The sequence below is a fragment of the Sphaeramia orbicularis genome, chromosome 8 (assembly GCF_902148855.1).
Source record: "Sphaeramia orbicularis chromosome 8, fSphaOr1.1, whole genome shotgun sequence".
In the NCBI taxonomy this organism is placed as follows: domain Eukaryota; kingdom Metazoa; phylum Chordata; class Actinopteri; order Kurtiformes; family Apogonidae; genus Sphaeramia; species Sphaeramia orbicularis.
In genome coordinates this window covers 39,727,788-39,748,104 of record NC_043964.1, presented here as the reverse complement: position 1 = coordinate 39,748,104, position 20,317 = coordinate 39,727,788, and the positions used below count along the sequence as shown (strand labels likewise).

The following is a 20,317-nucleotide window of genomic DNA, read 5'->3' as shown; positions in this document are numbered from 1 at the left end:
ACTTTAATATGAGCTTTTATGAACATCTACATGATCAGTAAATTAAATATTGGAAAATACATGATTTTCACTGAAAAGAGGCAAACTAAAGAGGATGATATTACAATAAATGGTGATAAATCACTTAAAAGGGTCATATTTTGTTAAACCCCCTTTTATTAGTCTTTGGTACATTTATTTGTGTATTTGAGCCCTAATAGTTCAAAAAGTTTGAATTTGAACCCTCCAGGTGCTGCAAAGCTATCTTTATATTCATTTTGGCAAAAATCAAGTGGATTTCTACAGCCTGTTTTAATTCCTGCTTAATTTGTTATGCCTTTTAACTAGTTACATCCCAGCATTTGCACATATAAGGTCAAGACTTCAGATGAACCTTTCTCATAATTGTTTGTCAGCAGCAGCAGTTGTCGTCCATACTGAAAATATGTCAAAACTTCAAGGTGATGACCTAAAATGTTCAGTTGTTGGTTGTATTAACGAATACAAGTGGCTGAACGGGACAGAGCAGCACAGCCAACAACCTGGAGGGGGTGGGGCATGAAGTGGCTCATTTGCATTTAAAGGGCCAGTGCTCAAAACAACCTTTCTGGTGTCATTACTCAGAAATAGGGTTGAAGATGGACCTGTGGAGTTGAATTAATGAAGAATTCATACCCAAGCATAGCATTTACAGTTTATGTAGACCACAGGGAAATGTTTTAAAATGCATAATTCCATTTTTTTTTTTTAAAAAAAAAGGCAAAATATCACTCCTTTAAACAAACTGTAACATACTAAAATTTAGTGTTGTAAATTTTAGACACGGGAGAGGTTCTCACTGTAGAGGCATCAAATGTCTACTTAACCACAATGACTCTTCGACGGGCTAAAGGCCTCTTGAATCTTTATACTAATGTGTCCTCAAGATTCATGAGAAAAAGAGTGTGTGACAGTCAGTGTGTTACATACTTTATTATTAGTTTGACCTATTAAATCATTTATGATGCTGCTGCTCTTCCTTTAAGAAACAACTCAACCCACTATGTGGGGAGCCAGTGGAAAATGCAGCGTTCTAAAATTTAGAACCTCCTTTGGGACATCAGCTTTTTAGTATGTGGCTATAGGACAGTGGAACAATCTCCAACAGACTTCATAACATGAACAAGTTTGCACACTTTTTCACATCTGACTGAGCATTAGTTGTTATCAATGCAAAACTGTACAGACTTATGACTTAAGTGTGTATGAATATGCATATGTGTGTGTGCACATTCTTCTGTATGCAAGTATTGGCCCTAAAGAGAGATGGTTTTAGAATGTGAGATTTATAAATGGGACATAATGTTAAAACTGTGTCTTTTTTTCCTGAAAAAGAAATTTATACAACATTCACCACTGAATAAAATAAATAAATTGCAATTACACCTAAAGTGATACGATTTTTACCAAATAACTATGGTAAACAACAAGAAAGTAATGACTAATGTCGGCTTGTGGATCTAAACATGTCTTTAACATGAAAAAGAAAGAAATTAAGAAAAATATCAACTAAAAGAAAATAAAACTAAATGTAAATCTACATAAGCGATGGTTAAAAACCTGTGATTCTGTAAATGGAATTTCAGAATACAAATGACCTGCAGAAAGTATTAATGAAATGTAAATGGTTTTGCTTCTATTATGTTGTGCCCTAACCGGTGGTTAAAGCTTGTGTTCCCAGTAAAACATATGATAAGATAAATATGATATATGACATTTACGGACATTTATGTACCTGTGGCTCAGATGCACATATTCAGAGTCTATAAATGGGTAAAAATCATTTCCTCCAACATAGAAAATGTCATATATCCTAAATATGAGAATGCATTTTATGAGTTCATGAATATTCGGTGGGCTGGAATTGATTATAACTAATTTAGGATGTATTTGTGTACGTTTACCATGGCTGTAGTAACCGTCCGAGTCAGGCAGACTGTAGGCGGGTCTACTACCAGTGAAGGAAGGAGAAAGCTCCTCATCCGAGTCAAAGCCACTGCCAAATAGAGCACTGAGAAAGCAGAGTTAATGTGTAGTATCATATTATCTTTTGGGTAATATCCATATGACCTACCGTAAGCATTTGTTTACTCACAGGCTGGCATTAGCTCGGACTTTAGAGGGGTCATCGGAGCTGATGATGAAGTAACTCTTCTGCTTTGGGAAATTCATAGGAAGCTCCAGGTCTGCGATCAGGTCCATCACATAGTCGTGACCAGCTAACTCCACCCACTGGCCATGCTCCTTCATCAGAACTGAGCTCCCCCTCCACCAGTCAGACACTCCCCTGAAAGACCACACACTTCAAACACCTGAACACACACTGACTCTTTTGCAAAGTTGTAAATTTTGACCAGGAGACTGATATGAGCAAAAGTTGGACTTGCATAAAAACTGCCAAAAAAGCCATACTGTTTTCTTTACTTTCATATTTTGGTGGACTATCTATAACTTTGATCATGGGATGCATTCACTGTGGCATTATTTATGCCGCACAATGCTTATGTCATATCATAGTAATTGTCAAAAGAAATTGGTTCCATCATTTTTTGGACACATAATATTACTGAACCTAGACCTGACCAGCTGAAATAACCCCAGATGATTCCTCATGCAATCACTTCCAATAATGTGCAATGACACTGCAAAATGGGAATCATGCACAAAAAGTTGTACAATAATCCTCTGTTCTTACAAAGCGATGCAATGTTTTATTCAATATTTATTCAGATACAAATGCACTGTTTTTTATAGGTTTTCATTGATATAGACACTATTAATGTTGTAAGTATAAGTCTATATATATAAGTCTTATATTTTATGTCTTTTACATCTTTATGACTTTTGTTCCATTTTATATTCCATTTTCTTATTTTACTTTTTAGTTTTTTTTTTGGTAATTATTTATTATTTGCTACATTCTTATTTTCTGACGTGTTGGTTTTTTTATTCATAGTTTGCACTGACTTAAGTGGCACTCCTAATTTCATTGAGCACACAATGAAAATAAAGGCTATTCTATTCTATTCTATTCTATTCTATTCAGTTCAATTCTATTCTATTCTATTCTATTCATAACACTAGCAAAAAAATAATATGTTTCATGCCCAAAACTTTTGGCCACAAGTATATTTGTTTCGTTTAATTCATGTGATGACGTTTTCGGCTGGTGTCTGCATGTACAAAAACATAGCAAGCCAAAACTGTTAGCAAAGAAAAAGTGGTCTAGCTAAACTCAGATCCACTGAACTACGTGCTACATGACGATAAAATAAAACATCACATGCAAGGTCCACTGTGTAGGATTTAATGGCATCTAGTGGTGAAGCTGCCAATTACAACCAGCTGAAAACAAATCCCTCAACCTCTCCTTCAGAAAAGACAGTCAATGGAAGACAGGCCTTCACAGATATAAAAGCCTCATTCTATGACAGTGAAACCAGTACAGTTCTTGATGCAGGTAATTATACACTAATGAAAACACAATTATCATAATATAATATATAGATCCCCATAAATCCTACACATTGTGCCTGTAAGAAAATACTGAGTACAGTTTTGGCACCTGTGGCGCATGATGTCTCCTGCTAAATCCTCTCCACTGGTCCAGGAGTGGACAGGACAGAGGAACGATCCCCCTACAGGAAAAGACGAATGGAAAAACAAACAAACATAAACATCTTGAGCCATTTCTGTCCACTGATGTTTTGGAATCACATCTCTTGTGTAATGACTAAAGTAAATGGTGTAAATTGCGCAGTTGAAAAGCTGAGAGCGCTGAGGCTCCATCACCCGATCCTGACTGCCAATGAATAATCAATGATCAGGGGGTGTAATTGATCCCTGCAATAAAGACACTGCCAAAAGTCCTTGATAGTGGTGCTGCTTGTAGGTGAGAAAGACTGATTACATAACATTTAATGAGTTTTTCCCGAGGAATAAAAAGGGTAAAATTTAACCCATAAAGACCCAAACATTCACCAGTGACCAAAACCATCTACTGATGGAAAATGTTTAATACCTGTTGATCTCCTAATTCTACCAATACATATAAATAACTGGTGTAAAATGCAGTTTGTCATCTTTTCATGGTCATCAGATATGACCCATTTGGACGGTCAGAGGCTCCGTAGTGAACATGGAAACACCATCATCTTCTGCAACATTGATTCACCAGTAAAGCCCATGGAGTTGGATCAATGACAAAGGGTGGAGACACTTTGTTTATGTTCAGTTAAGCTCCTAAGACCCAGCTATGGGTTTTCTGTCCACATTTGTGGACAAGAGTTTCACAACTTTATACAAAACAAAGAAAACTGTCCACCACAAAGGACATTCCATAAAAATTTGAAAAACTGCCTCTGGAAAAAACTGTTGCATCATGATGTTTCCAATATAGGCACTTATTTAATAAAAAACAAAAAAGCTTGTACTTTGCTGACATTTCCTGGGTCTCAGGAGGTTAATGATAGATTTGCTGAAAAAGTCAGTTTTTCTTCAGTTTTCTGTGTTTCTGTAATAATAACCTTCAACTTTAATATGAGCTTTTATGAACATCTACATGATCAGTAAATTAAATATTGGAAAATACATGATTTTCACTGAAAAGAGGCAAACTAAAGAGGATGATATTACAATAAATGGTGATAAATCACTTAAAAGGGTCATATTTTGTTAAACCCCCTTTTATTAGTCTTTGGTACATTTATTTGTGTATTTGAGCCCTAATAGTTCAAAAAGTTTGAATTTGAACCCTCCAGGTGCTGCAAAGCTATCTTTATATTCATTTTGGCAAAAATCAAGTGGATTTCTACAGCCTGTTTTAATTCCTGCTTAATTTGTTATGCCTTTTAACTAGTTACATCCCAGCATTTGCACATATAAGGTCAAGACTTCAGATGAACCTTTCTCATAATTGTTTGTCAGCAGCAGCAGTTGTCGTCCATACTGAAAATATGTCAAAACTTCAAGGTGATGACCTAAAATGTTCAGTTGTATTAGTTGTATTAATGAACACAGGTGGCTGAACAGGACAGAGCAGCACAGCCAACAACCTGGAGGGGGTGGGGCATGAAGTGGCTCATTTGCATTTAAAGGGCCAGTGCTCAAAACGACCTTTCTGGTGTCATTACTCAGAAATAGGGTTGAAGATGGATCTGTGGAGTTGAATTAATGAAGAATTCAGACCCAAGCAGAGCATTTACACTTTATGTAGACCACAGGGAAATGTTTTAAAATGCATAATTCCACTTAAAAAAAAAAGCAAACTATCACTCCTTTAAGACAAGTTAAATATAGAGAAAAATTAATGTGGGAACTGCCACAAAAGTAGCACTGGGTCTTTATGGGCTAAAGGAAAGTTATGTGATATGTAAGACATTAGTTTCCATAATGGACACTTGTGAAAAACGGACTCCACCCTATTTCACGTATTAAAATGCAAGATGCTCACCGTCGAGACAATGCACATGCAGTGCCATGTTAGCCTTCTTCCTATTGGCCGTCCACTCCAGCAGAGACAGCGGGTAGGTCCGTGCAGTGTCTGAAGAGGCGCCGGAGCTGAGCTGTGTCTTCTGATTGGCTTGGATGAGTCTATGCTGCAGCAACGCCTGGAAACCATCAGGGCCATGGTCGGACACAAACCTGAAGGTAAAAGGGAAAAGACAAATGAGGAGCTGTACCAAAGTTACCTGAGTAGATTCAGGTGAATTTCAAAAAGCAGACCAATCTGTAAAACTTATTTGCATCTGCACACGTACAAAGAAAGAGTGACATATTATTTAAAAAGCAATTTTCAAAGCTGCTTTGCAAGTTAAAACAACACAATATATAAGAGGCAGAATTAAGTCACAACATAAATATAACATGTAATAATAATAATAATGTTGGGGTGTTTTTAATGCCTGAGTGTGGACAGCTGTGACAACAGAGAAATTTCTGTTTTTATTTGGAACAGACAGTAAAGTTATCTATCTAAATAACAATGGTTAGTTTTTACATAAAACATACAAAAATGCAGCATAAAAGCCAGAAATACAATCCAATGACAGGACTTTAAACATAGTCAAATCATTAAAAAATACTGAGTCTTAACGTAATTGAAATCAGCAAAGTATAAAAGTGAGTTTTTAAGGCAACTCTTAAAAAGCCTTAAAAAGAACAGGGAATGAGTTTTATAACTTAGGGCCACAAACTGAAATGTCCTTTTTGTTTATTAGAGGATGTGAGCTGGTTATTTCTAGTATGTAGCACTAGAAACTCAACTCAACGCAATTAATAAAACATTAGAATCAGTCTTATATAAAACTGGAAGCCAGTAAAGTGCTGCGAGAAATGGTACGATGTGGTCTTTACGATTACTCCTTGCCAGAAGCCGCGATTCTGAGCAAGCTGTTGGTATAAATTAAAAAAAGCAAGAACACAGGTTTTTTTTTTTTCTTTTTACATTTTTAACACTGAATTTTAGACTGGAGTCAAAGAAAACTCCAAGGTTCCTTTAACCCTTTAACCCCTGAGACATGATTCCAGGTAAATGTGTTGCTGTGAATTAGCGTCTGTTTCAGTGTCATAAAACCTGCTGTGAGTATGTGTTTGTGTTCCTTTTCTTCAGTGGTTTTCTTTTACTGTGTGTTTTAGGGTCAAAACAGGGTGAAATAACAGAAAAAGACAAAGAAAGGAATTAAAGTTTTTACAAAATAAGGCACTCAGATCACACATCAATAAGAGATTTAGGATGTTGAACATGAACTGTGAACTGGAACACACTGAACAACAAGTATTTGAGTTTTGGCCCAGTACTTTGTGTTTTGTAGCTCTTTTTTTCTAAATCAGTCCAGCTGCTTTTTGGTACCTGGCTGAACTCCAAAAGCAGTTACAGTAAAAAAAAAAAAAAAAAAAAAAAAAGAAAAAAAGAAAATCACCCCAACACTGCAAATAATAACAGTAAAAACAAAAAAACCCTCAAGGAAAACGATGTAATAATGAAAAAAACAAAAAAAAAAAGCCCATCTATTTTTATCGTAAATCTGTCTCTGTGTTTTACCCCACCATTCCACAGGTGGCAAGGGGTACACTGAGCATGCTCAGATGTCTATGGAAAGAACAAGGTCTATTCTTTGAGCATGTTTTGAAATTTTAACTATTGATCAAACAGTTGAGTTTTTATGAATATTTAAAAGAAATCATACGTTCAGAATGCTCACCATAGACATGTCAGGGGTTAAAGGGTTAAATAGACTTAATATTAGACTTAATATTGACCACTAAAACGCATTAGTCAAATTTCTCCTTGTTTATCATGAGGTAGTTTGAGGCGTCCAATTTTTGATTTCAATAAGGTAGTTGCAGAGGTCATTTAACCCTTGTGTGGTGTTCAGATTTTTTTTATTCAGCCAGCATTCGAGGGTGTGGTGGACCTGCTGCATTTGTGGGTTTTTAATTCAACATAATCAAACAATTTTATGCTAAAATACTCAACAGATATTTACTTCATCCCAATTACAAGCAACATAAAAAGCAGTATGTTTAATATTTGCCTTTTGCCTTTGTTAGATCACATTTATGAATTACAGTCCTACTCGTTTTTACTTTGTTTTTTTTTTAATAAAATGTAATATAACCAAGATATGAGAGGAAAAATTTCATAAACAAATAATTACTCATCCTTTTTCTTTTAATAAAAAATGAAAACAGGTCCCACAGACCCAAACATCATAAAAGGGTTAATCTACAGAAGTCATTTCACTTCAAAAACAGGTACGACTCAGACACATCTGCATAAAAATGAAATGTTAAAGCAAGGATTTATGTAACCAAGGGGGAGCATATACATAGAAAACAAGAAATGAAAGACATGATTCCTTACTTTAGTAGATATTTGTCCATCTTGGGTGATGGGGAGAAGCTGCAGGCACACGCCAGCAGCAGCAGCCAGCCTCTCTCTGCGTTATCATAGTTAATATTCCTCCAAACCTGGTTGACGACTTGAGCAAGGATCTCATCACGTAACCCTGGAGCCAAGAGGCCCCTCTGGATGATGTAATTCCCAAACATATTTTCCTGCGCCCCATTCAGGTGAGGGTCCCCCATGAACCTTAATACCTGAAAAAAGAACACACACACACACACAGGCAGTACTGCATATATATTAAATGGTTTAAAGAAGTGTGTAATAGGAAATTGACCTTCACTACAGGGACAACAGCCTACCATGATGAAGAGCTCCAGGGCCTCGGCTTTCAGGTCCTCCTCCACTCGGGTCAGAGGTGACTCCAGGGGGGCCATCAACATCCCAAACTTTGGCTCCTAAAGTGACAAATGATTAGATCTTTTCAGAAAGCAGCAACAGCAGCAAAGGAAGAAGTTCGACTTGATTCATAAAACACATCTATAGAAGTATCCAGATCCTCAAGTGTAAGTAATAGTACATGTGAAAATGTAAGTGAAAGATCTTAAAATTTCTATACACTGTTGGTTATGTTAATGTACTAGCTTCTTCTCCACAAAAGTCACTTTAATGAACAGTTAACACTTTCCCTTAATATCCCAAATGCATAAAAAGTTGTGCTAAATTGTATAGAAGCTGATATTGTGCACTTTCCTATATAGAATTTATTTTTACTTTTCTCTCATTTTTCATTATATCTTGCATTTATGATTTCCTAAACCTTGTATGTGATTATGTACTTGGCAAATAAAGATTTTTTTTTAATTGAACAATGAACAATTAAACAGTATATATACATTATAATATTAAATCAAAGTAGGATAAAAAAAAGTCACACTTCACAAAGTATTTTATATATCCAATATATAGATACAAATGTAAGTTAAAAAAAAAATAATAATAATAATAATAATAATAATAATAATAATAACAATAATAATAATAAATCAAAATCGAAATAAAAAAGCTTGAGGTATAAAATTTGAAATTATATAGATTAAATTAGGTTATATACTTAACAGTCTTTTTTATTTTACTCACTTTAGAGTTTATAATGTTCTTCAAATTCTTATCTAAATTAATTGGAAAAAAGTGCTTTAAAAAAATAACGTTCGGACGCTGGTGTGCAAATTTAGTGCAATGAATGAGAAATTTGGCAAGTATTGCTCAAAGGTTGATGATATATCTTTTTCTGGATTTATTTTATCAATTTATGAAATTCCAAATAAAACATGTCAAAAGTTCAGTTTACATGAAGGATCAATTTTGGTGTTTATGAAATTATTTAAATCAATCCAAAATACATGCAAGTAGGTGCAATCCCAAAATAAATGACATTGTTTCCTCTGCGTTTCTGCAAAAAGAACAAAGAGTATCAATATTTTTCTTATATTTTACAAGATAGGTCTTTACCGGATAACATCTGTGGATCAATTTAAAAGTAACTTCTCGTACCTTATTGGTAATAATAAACTTCTTTGACAGAATCCAAGTGTTTTTACTTGGCAAATAAATATGATTCTACTTCTGAGCTATTATATTCATCATAATTGTTGCACTGCTTGGCTGTTAGAATCATAAATCTCAAAAAAAAATCAAGCTCCCACAACCTTCAAAACACTGGCCAATTTGAGCTTTGTGGCAGTGAATTTTACAGTAAATCTCAGAGGATTTTTGAAGGATTTATTTGGTTAAAAAAAAAAAAAAAAGAATTTAAAAAAGAGCCCTTCATTTGTCAATTTATCAGAATCAAAATCAACACATTTGAAGGAGTGTAAAGCTTATGTATGTATGAACAATGCACAAACTAAAAAATAAATAAATAAAGCTCTGTAAAACAAAGAGTTACACAGAGATGCGTTATGAGGCCAGCTTTGCAGAAAAAAAACTATACACAGGCAATGAAAGGACACACATGAAAACTGTGCAGCTTGTTGTATAATATACATTTTGTAGATAGAACTGATCCGTGTCTCACCCTGAAGTGAATCTGTACATAGCGGGAGAAGGGGTAGTTGTTAATGTCCAGAGGCAGAGTGAGCTGAGTTTGTTCTTGGATATGAGGAGCCTGAAGCAGAGCCAGGCAGTCTGAGTGTAACTCCCTCCTGACTGGAGAAAGAGATGCAATTTCAATTACTGGAGAATGATTCAGTAGTTTTATTACTGCATAAATCACAGATACACTGTAATGTAGACTACAGCTTCAGCAAACATCTCTTTAAAAATAAAATTTATGGTACAGGGTGTCCGCAAAGTCTCTTCACAATTTAAAAAAATTATTACAAAAGCAATTGATGACATATGTTAATCAGATTTGTTCTGTGTACTTAGTGGTTATTAAAGTTTTTAACCACATTGTGGAATCATTGGTCCATTTTTTCTTCAACAACAGATCAATTACTGCAAATGTTAACCTTGACCTTTTGACTGAATATGTAAAACCACAACTGGATGACCTTCAACCAACCATCATTTTCCAGTTAAATGGTCCACCACCACATTGGGGACTGCATGTTGTGGGTTCCTAAATCAAACATTTCCAGACTGGTGGATTGGAAGGGATGGTCCAATTCCCTACACCTCATTCAAAGATATCACTGCCCTGGATTTCTTTCTATGGGGTTGTTAAAGATATTGTGTATCGAACAAAGATACTGGGCATCAACGACCTGAAGCCAAAGATCACTGATGCCATTAAAACCACTGATGAGGCCATGATAGAGCCAACATGGAAACAAATCCAGTACCGTTTGGATGTGCATATAGGGGTGGATTACATGAGTGAGAATGGCTTCAATTTTTATTTTTCATTGTGTAAAATTTCAACAAATTTATCTATTCATTTCCTTTTGTAAGAAGTGGTGCCAGGCGCAAGAAACTCCGCCCCTCACATGTACTGTAGCTTATTATACACCCTTGTGTTATGAAGTTGGAAAAAATAAATGCACAGTACGTTTTCATGACTTTTTTCTGTTTTGATATTATTTATATGATATTATTTCAAGGTCACAGACTCTAACTTTCACCCCCAGAGCTAAAAATTTTAACCCACAGCAAGTTTAATCAGTTCCTAAATGGCATTCATTTATTCAAACAAGTTGATGTTTTTTTTTTAGAAAGAGTTGATTAGAAATTACAAATTTTTTATAGATGCTATTTTTTGACTGATTTCCCTGTCCTTTATAGTGGCAGAGTACCACAACGTTAGGTAAATGGTGGGGAGAGAAAAAAAAGAAAAACATTGACCCAAAATGTGAAAAAAATACATATGCCTTAGCTTTATGTCAGAGTGATGTTGCCTCTACATACAGGGGTTGGACAAAATAATGGAAACACCTTCACCTCAAGATGATAATGCCCCAATCCATACAGCTAGAATTGTTAAAGAATGGCATGAGGAACATTCTAATGAAGTTGAGCATCTCGTATGGCCGGCACAGTCCCCAGACCTCAATATTATTGAGCATTTATGGTCAGTTTTAGAGATTCAAGTAAGACGTCAATTTCCACCGCCATCGTCTCTAAAAGAGTTGGAGGGTATTCTAACTGAAGAATGGCTTAAAATTCCTTTGGAAACAATTCACAAGTAGTATGAATCAATACCTCGGAGAACTGAGGCTGTAATTGCCGCAAAAGGCGGACCTACACCATATTAAATTATATTTTGTTGATGTTTTAAGGTGTTTCCATTATTTTGTCCAACCCCTGTATGTGTCACATTTGAAGTAAATTGAAACAAAATTGATGTTTTTATAGAAATTTGAAATTTCACCCATTATAAGTAAATGGGAAAAAAAAAAGATTTTAAAAATTCATAAAAAATTCTAACTTTGACCTACTTTTCCAAAAATGTAATCAGATCTATTCTGAGTCACTGGCAATCTATAAACCCAATTTGGTAGGAATTCAACCAACAGTTTTTCTGCTGAAGTGCTAACCATCACTGGAATATCAAAGCGAGCCTCATATACTTTATGAAGTTCCCCTTGGCAAAGCAAATTTGTTCAGGGCAACAAGGCAGCCAGACCACCATTCTGCTGTTATGATCCTGGACAAATAAAATAAAATAAAATAAAATAAAATAAAAAGTGTTAACAAACAAAAAAACAAACCGATCCAAAAACAACACCCCCTGCCTCCCCTTCGAGGGGCGGGGTAATAAATGTCTTAAACTGTAAAGAGACTTTCTGGACACCCTGTATATTTTTAACTGATGGATCTGGTGTCTCACTGTGACATTTCTGCAGCTGTCAGCGCTGTTGTGATGACACATTTAAAGGGCTGAGTGAAGCGCTCAGAGCCTTTCAGTTCATTAATAATAAGTCTGTGCGGCACATCACGAACACTTCTGCAGCGGTTCTTTTTAAAAGGAGGACAGACACACAGACACATGCACACCTCCTGCTGTCTGCAGTAAAGCACCAAGCTCTGCAGGAATCACCAAGTGGGTGACGTTCACCACCTCCCTTTTGGTCAGCTCCTGGAAGACAAAATTTGTCCATTAATCTAAAATTTGATTATATATTTACATGAAAAGAGAAAATAGACGTCACAGGGTGTACAAACACAGTGGGTGCAGACCAAACCTACTTGTTTACACTACATAAGTTGTTATAAATTCTTCTTTTATTTCTTAATTTTCCATCTTACCATCTCTCTCTTCCTTCTCTCCTCTTCAACTCTCCTCTTGGCTTCAAACTTCCTCTACAAACAAAACCAATGCACTGAACATTATCAGTTCAGTTTAAATGCAATATGTTCGCATTTAAACAAACATTTAGACAGGGCATACACGACAGGTTTACAAATGTGAATGAATAAGATATCGTCAAATATATTTCATATACACAGCCTTCGTGTACCTTGATGTACTGCTTGCGGTTGACGTACATATGGACCAGAGAGCGGAAACGCACCAGACTCTCCCTCATTTTCACATAACGTTTCCTTGAAACAACAAATAATTTACATTAAGATGGTTAGGACATGTATGATAAGTAACTTCAAGATGTGTGCTAATCATTTTTTGTAATACAGGGAGATAATAATAATAAATGTAGATAGGAAAACTGTAAGGTTTTTGATTATTTACTATAAATGACTGTGACTGTTCTTTTTATCCATAAAGACCCAGTGCTACTTTTGTGGCAGTTCCCAAATTAATTTTTCCCTCTATTTAACCTTTCTTAAGTGATTTATCGCCATTTATAATATTATTGTCTATACTTTGCCTTTTTCACTGTAAATAATGTATTTTCCTGAATTTCATTTCCTATATTTTATTTAGATATTCATAAAAACTAAAAAAAAAATCAATGTTATCATATCAAACCTGAAAAAAACAAAAGAAAAAGTGACTTTTTCAGCGAAGATATCAGTAACAGAAGATAAAACAAGTGTCTCCATCAGTGCCATTTATCAGCCTCTATGGGTTTTTCCGGTGAATCAATGTTGTAGAAGATAACGGTGTTTCCACATTCACTACAGAGCCTCTGAACGTCCAAATGGGTCATATCTGATGACCAGGAAAAGATGACAAACTGTATTTTACACCAATTATTTACATGGCTTAAAAGGATTAGTGGATCAACAGGTATTAAATATTTTAGATCAGTAGATGCTGTCGGTCGCCGGTGGATGTTTGGGTCTTTATGGGTTAAAAGTAACATAATGATGATTTTTAAGATATAAAGTGTGAGTTTATCTGAGAGCAGTGACTGAGCTGATGAACTGTTTTAATCTACATAATTTAACACCTACTAGGATTTTACTACATAGATTTTACTCCTACTTAGGTGTTTTACTTGGTGCATAACTGGTAATACCATAATTAGTATTGTAGCCGTCTAGGTTTTGATTCCATTGGTTGTTTTTGTTCTGTTTTTGATTCTGTTTTTTAGATTATCAAAAATGGAGGTCTTTATATGCATTACATGTGTTGTTTCTTTCAGGGGACCATGTTGGAAATGGTAAAATATTATTTTTGCATGTGTTTTGTCTGATTATCCATAAATAAAATCAATAAATCAATCAATCCACAAATGATTTGAAAGTCTCGAAGCTGACGGTGCACCTCATGAGGAAACCTCTGCACTGGGCCTGCAGCCTGATGATCTTGTTGCGGAAGGCCACGAAGCGTTTTCTGACGAAGAACATACGGGCGTAACGCTGCAGTGTGAGCGCGGCGAGATTACGGGAGCGCTCTCGTTTACACTCCAACAGCTGGTAGATGTCCTCTTTCAGAAATATCTGGAATTCACACACAATTCATGAACAAGTATCTGGCGAGCTTGAGGCCGCAGTTGATGGGCTTCATGTGGACTTATCAACATCTACAATTATGCATAGGGCTGTAGTATCGCAATTCACAGCACTGCCAAACCATCAGTTTAACACAGACAACATTTTAACAACATTTCATGGCAAAGGTTTGTTTGTTTGTTTCAAATATCAACATTTAAAACCAAAAACAAGGAAAAACATAAAAGAAAAACACATATTTGAAAAGGAGTGGGATAAAGTTCAACTTATACACAGTAGTCTCAGCCCCTTACCCCATCTTTTCTACTGACCATAAAGTCACATGCCAGCTCCTCAACTTAACTTAACAAATCTTACACATATCAAAACAAATTCTGACCAAGCCTGCACAAAACACAAAAATGTTATACATATCAAAAACCAACTGTCCATTTCATAGTAGCATTCTTAAAGCTCTCCATTTCTCCCATATTATATATTACATTGTGTATCATAATTCCTTTTCCATAATCATATAATTTACTATACTTTATATACATTGTGTAATAGCACATTATATGTTAATACACAATACACTGATATAGCGTCATTATAAAACAGTTATGATTACAGCGTGTAATAATACAATGTTAACACAAATAACAATACATATTGTAATAGATTATTTACAATAATATACATTATAAGGTCTTTAGAGGACACTGACCAAAGTTTGTGTTGGACAGGCTAATTGTTTAGGAGGAGTTTGTTAAAGCACAGAGGCTGGAAATGGCCAAAACTGGTAAAACAAACTGCATCTTCGAACCAATATAGCAGAGTTGTCACTGACATTTGGAGTAAGGTTAAAAGACATACTCCCCCCCCCCCAAGTCTGGACCTGAAACACGTGCCACATGGTAAGTATAAAGCTAAGTGAAACGTCATTCGGGGTGCTTCGTTTTGGAAATTTAAGTCCCAAAAGGTGATAAGGGTTTGCACAGGTTACTATCCTGCGTGAACAAGATAGAAAAATCTTACGTAGCTCCTTAACCCAAAAGGATTTAAGAGATTCCACACAATTTATCTATTTTGCCAGACCCATTCCCAGAATCCTTAAACTACAAAATCAGTTTCCACTTCTGATCCATGTGCAAACCTTCATGAGCTTTCAAGCCTGTAAAGCCTCTAAAAATGTGTTTTTAGCCAATAAATAAGTATATAAATAAAAATTAATCTGCAAAAAAGGGGTGTCTAAAAACAAGATAAAAACACTAAATCTGATGGAGAAGGTACTCAAAACGGGAAATATCTGTCCATTCAGCAAGATAATTTCACTTGACAAGATTTCCTGAATTAAGATTGTTAAATCTAGAAATAAGCATGTCTACAGATGTATGAACACTTAAAATAAGAAATTAACCCTTGAAACAAGATAAATTATTTAACAATTCTAAATCTAAGTGTTTTTTATCTTGGTAAGAACCAAATAGTTTGCAGTGTATACAACACGGCCTTATAACTGATCAGTCCTCAGGCTCTATTAATAACATTCAGACCTTGTTGTCCTGACTATGTTCTTTCTGTGAAGGCATCAGTCTTTAAACCCTTACCTTTGTGACTCCAACATGGTATGATCCAAGCCTGAGGGGACACAGTTTACTGAGCAGTATTACACAGTTCTCTCCAGTTGCATCAGGAATCTGTTGAATCCCCACCAGGGACTTATACCTGACATGACACATTTACATGCTGGGTAAGATGACAGAGAATCACCTCCGAAATGTGACTCTCTTCATGTAATTGGTCATCTTACCGAAACAGGAAGACGTAAAATGGCATTCGGATAGGATAACCCTCTCTACGGATCCGAATGGTCTCGAGGACACCAGAGTGTCGCAGCTGGTTACTGACCGGTTCATCCTCAAACAGACCTGGTTCCTACTCAGATATAGACATTTAGTGAGTGTTTATACCAACAGGGTAACAGACTGACTGAAACCATGTATGTAACAGACTGAAAATGTACCTTCATATTATTTGGCTTAATACAGCGGACAAAAAAAGGGTTGCACCTGAAAAAGAAGAGCAAAAGACAACCAACTGAGCAACATTGTACTTGTTTTCTTCTCTGTTATTAAATGGGCCTCATGGATTAAACAATATTCCTCATTATAACCACATAATTTTTAATAACACAGCAACATTTCTGCACACTTATTTATGTATATTTTTTAAATTATCCTATTGATAATATATTGTCTATTACATTTTGTACAAGTTGCTGTCCTAATTGTGTCTTAATATGTATATTTGGTGTATTTATATTCAGAGCTATGTATATTTTGTATATTTAGAGCTTTATATATTTGTTTGTTTGTTTTTCTCTTTTTTGTTATATTAATAATTTCTTTCCTGCTACTTTTTATTATACTTGAATGGAGCGACTGTAACACAATAATTTCCTCCTGGGATTAATAAAGTACTCTGATTCTGAATTTCAGTGTATATTTGACAATATCTGCAGTTCGTGCTAGTTTTGCGGACACAAATGATTCTTCCTGTGTCGTTTCTCTTGGACTCACCTCTCCATCTTCTCCACCAGCTCCAGCAGTGACTGCTGGAACTTGCTACTGACAGTGGGCGCTTGGTATTTTCTGGTGACTGTGCTACTCTTCCTCACGTGACCTCCTTTCTGCTGACCTATGACCTCTGTGTGTACCAGGAAGAGGTTTGACACCATCTGGAAACAAATGCACAATTCTGTTTAAGTTCATGCCTTCAATCATGTCTTGTGAAAGTCTGAATTCGACATTGTTCACCTTGTTCTTGCTTTGAATGAACAGATCGAGTACGTCTTGTCGGACCTGATCGTAGTTCTTATCGAGGAACTTGTAAACCTGCAGTGTTGGAAAAGAAACATTTGGAATTGATTCAGATAGCAACATACAAATTTCTCCATTTTGGGAACTTTCTACAGATGAAATATTTGACACATTTTGGTATTTTTTTCAGATTTTCTTGAAACAGCAGCAGTTTGGTGAAAACATTTAACCCATAAGGACCCAGTGTTACTTTTCTGGCATTTTCCAAATACATTTTTCTCTATATTTAACCATCCATAATTAATTTAGCCCCATTTATTGTAAAATTTTGTTCTGTATTCTGTGTTTTTTCAGTGCAAATTAGGTATTTTCCTAATTTTAATTCACTGATCATGTAGATGTTGATAAAAGCTCAGATTGAAGTTGAGGGATATTATGTCAGAAACAGTGAAAACTGAAGAAAAAGTGACTTTTTCAGTAAAATCTATCATTAACTGAACATAAACCCATTGTCTTCATCCACTGTCAATGATCCAACTCCATGGGTTTTACTGGTGAATCAATGTTGTAGAAGATGATGGTGTTTCCATGGTAACTACAGAGCCTCTGAACATCCAAATGGTTCATATCTGATGACTATGAAAAGACGACAAACTGTATTTTACACCAATTATTTACATATATTGATAGGATCAGTGGATCAGCAGGTATTAAACAGTTTAGCTCAGTAGATGATTTGGGTAAAAAGGTGGATTTTTGGGTCTTTATGTGTTAAAGGCTACAGATATCAGCCGATCCAATCTATTCTGCTGACTGAGAAATAACAGGTTTTATCTCTGATAACAAGGAAGGAGCTGCAAACCTGATAAGTGACCCGGCCAGCAAAGTGCTTGATGGTGAACTCAGGGAGGGGCATTTTTGGCTTCTGATACAGCGAGTTGTTGACATGGTGATAGTGACACTTCTGAAGAAAAGTGTGGTCTGTTGCCTGGAGATGAATCGGAAATGTCATGTACAATTAAATCTGTGCAAGTATTCAACATCTTTAGGTGGGCTCTGGTTTGGATTTTCCGCCGTTCTACCTGAGGGAAAGAGCTCTGGTCATCCAGAATCCTCAATATCCCATGAGGCTTGGCGGCAATGAGATCAATGCACGGTTTATTGTCACTGAATAGGATGTCCTGCCAGGGGATCTGTTCCCTGCTGTATTCCTCCTGCAGCACATATAATACAACATTCTGTACAGTGAACAACTCTATGCTCTATGTAAAGAAATCATACACACTAAAGTAGATAAACACTAAAAAATAATATTTGTCTTTTTATCAGCCAATGAAAACGAAATAGAAATGAAAAATAAAACTGAAAATTATAAATAACTGCAAGAATATTGTCAGGGTTCCTACAGGTTTCTACAAGTTAAATTTAAGACTTTTTTTAGACAACTTAGAACAGAATTTAATGCCCACTTCACAGCCTATTTCACAGCCAAAGAGGCAAAAATTCATGACTCCTCGAGTTTAGGAAAATGTATTTATTTACTCCAACACCTTGTTTCCTACTGTTCCGAGTCATTTCTCACTGGGGGCTGCAAAGTTAGCAATAACCAGTTCCTAATTTCAATATATATTGTCAGGTTGGAACTGGTGGAACTGAGTTGACTAACGTTACTTTCTTTGCAGCTTGGACATTTAACAGATACATTTAAGCACAATACAACGAGCAAGTTTATGACAACATAACTTAAGACCGACCATATCAAATTTCATACCTTTTAAAGACCTTTTTTAAGGTATTAAATGCACATTTGTAAATTCAAGACTTTTAAGACTTTTTAAGACCCTGCGGCAACCCTGATTGTTTAGATTTTTAACTGAAATAATTTTTAAAAAATTCTTTGTGTTATTCTATTTTATAAGCCTTGCAGGCCAATTCTACGGTGGCCCAGAGGTGCAGCAGGCCAAAAAATTATCCACTAGACGAAAAAAATTATCTACTACAAGAAAAAAAAAGAGAACAGCCTAAAAAAATTATCCACTAGATGAAAAAAATTATCTACTACAAGAAAAAAAAGAGAACAGCCCAAAAAAATTATCCAGTATAAGAAAAAAAAAAAGAGAACAGCCTAAAAAAATTATCCACTAGATGAAAAAAATTATCTACTACAAGAAAAAAAAGAGAACAGCCTAAAAAAATTATCCACTAGATGAAAAAAATTATCTACTTCAAGAAAAAAAAGAGAACAGCCTAAAAAAATTATCCACTATAAGAAAAAAAAGAGAACAGCCTAAAAAAATTATCCACTACATGAAAAAAATTATCTACTACAAGAAAAAAAAAGAGAACAGCCTAAAAAAAATTATCCACTAGATGAAAAAAATTATCTACTACAAGAAAAAAAAGAGAACAGCCCAAAAAAAATTATCCACTGTAAGAAAAAAAAAGAGAACAGCCTAAAATAAATTATCCACTAGATGAAAAAAAAAAATCCCCTATAAGAAAAAAAAGAGACCAGCCAAAAAAATTATCCACTAGAAGAAAAAAAAAGAGAACAGGCAAAAAAAAATTATCTACTAGCCCAAAAAATTATTCACTATAAGAAAAAAAAAAGAACAGGTGAAAAAATTTATCTACTATGAGAAAAAAAAGAGAGCAGCCCAAAAAAATATCCACTATAAGAAAAAAAAAAACATCATCCACCTTTTCAATTACGGGGGCGCTGTTTACCCGAAAGGTGTCTTGCTTTAAAATTAAGACCACCACAAAAAATAAAAGGATAGGCTGAAAACTTTAAGGCTTTCGGCTAATGTGGCTAATGCTACGGAAGTACCCCACCGGAAGTGGAGGTCGTGCGCTAAAAAATAAAGTTATTTTAAAATATAGATATTTCCATTAATATAGTTTGCAAAGCAGTTAAATGATTAAATACGGTTCCAGTGTCTGCTCAAGGTTCGGCATGGGCGTTAAATGGTTAAGGTTAGGGTTAGGGTATGGTTGGGGTTAGTTTTCAGTGGTAAATGGCCCTTGTGTGCACTGTGTGAAGGTTCGTTGCTAAGCTAATGCTAACGCGAAAAGTTGACGGCAACTTTGTGTTATTTTATTTTGAGAGGAGGAGAAGAGGAGCTTCCTGTGGAGCTCCACTATCATGGCATCATCCATTTGTTTGCAGGTAGACCTCTCCTCCTCAACTCAAACGGACTGTCTTTACTAACACTAGATCAAGAAGGACATTTTGTGGAGATAAAGATGTGTGCCGTGGTACCGCAGTGCCTCGGCACCTGGCAACGAGCTG

The 20,317-nt window shown here is 35.4% G+C and overlaps 1 protein-coding gene across 1 annotated transcript in view; it reads right to left on the bottom strand.

The window, feature by feature from the left end:
• myo15aa (myosin XVAa) overlaps window positions 1–20,317 on the bottom strand; it is a 74,147-nt gene that overhangs the window by 34,731 nt on the left and 19,099 nt on the right. Inside the window, 18 exon segments of the mRNA XM_030141181.1 lie at window positions 1,923–2,029; window positions 2,114–2,305; window positions 3,584–3,656; window positions 5,471–5,661; window positions 7,883–8,118; window positions 8,227–8,322; window positions 9,942–10,072; window positions 12,362–12,443; window positions 12,614–12,667; window positions 12,826–12,910; window positions 14,037–14,212; window positions 15,814–15,931; window positions 16,017–16,141; window positions 16,230–16,275; window positions 16,786–16,943; window positions 17,023–17,100; window positions 17,888–18,013; window positions 18,108–18,239. Of these exon segments, the coding sequence (XP_029997041.1) occupies window positions 1,923–2,029; window positions 2,114–2,305; window positions 3,584–3,656; window positions 5,471–5,661; window positions 7,883–8,118; window positions 8,227–8,322; window positions 9,942–10,072; window positions 12,362–12,443; window positions 12,614–12,667; window positions 12,826–12,910; window positions 14,037–14,212; window positions 15,814–15,931; window positions 16,017–16,141; window positions 16,230–16,275; window positions 16,786–16,943; window positions 17,023–17,100; window positions 17,888–18,013; window positions 18,108–18,239 (2,206 nt within the window).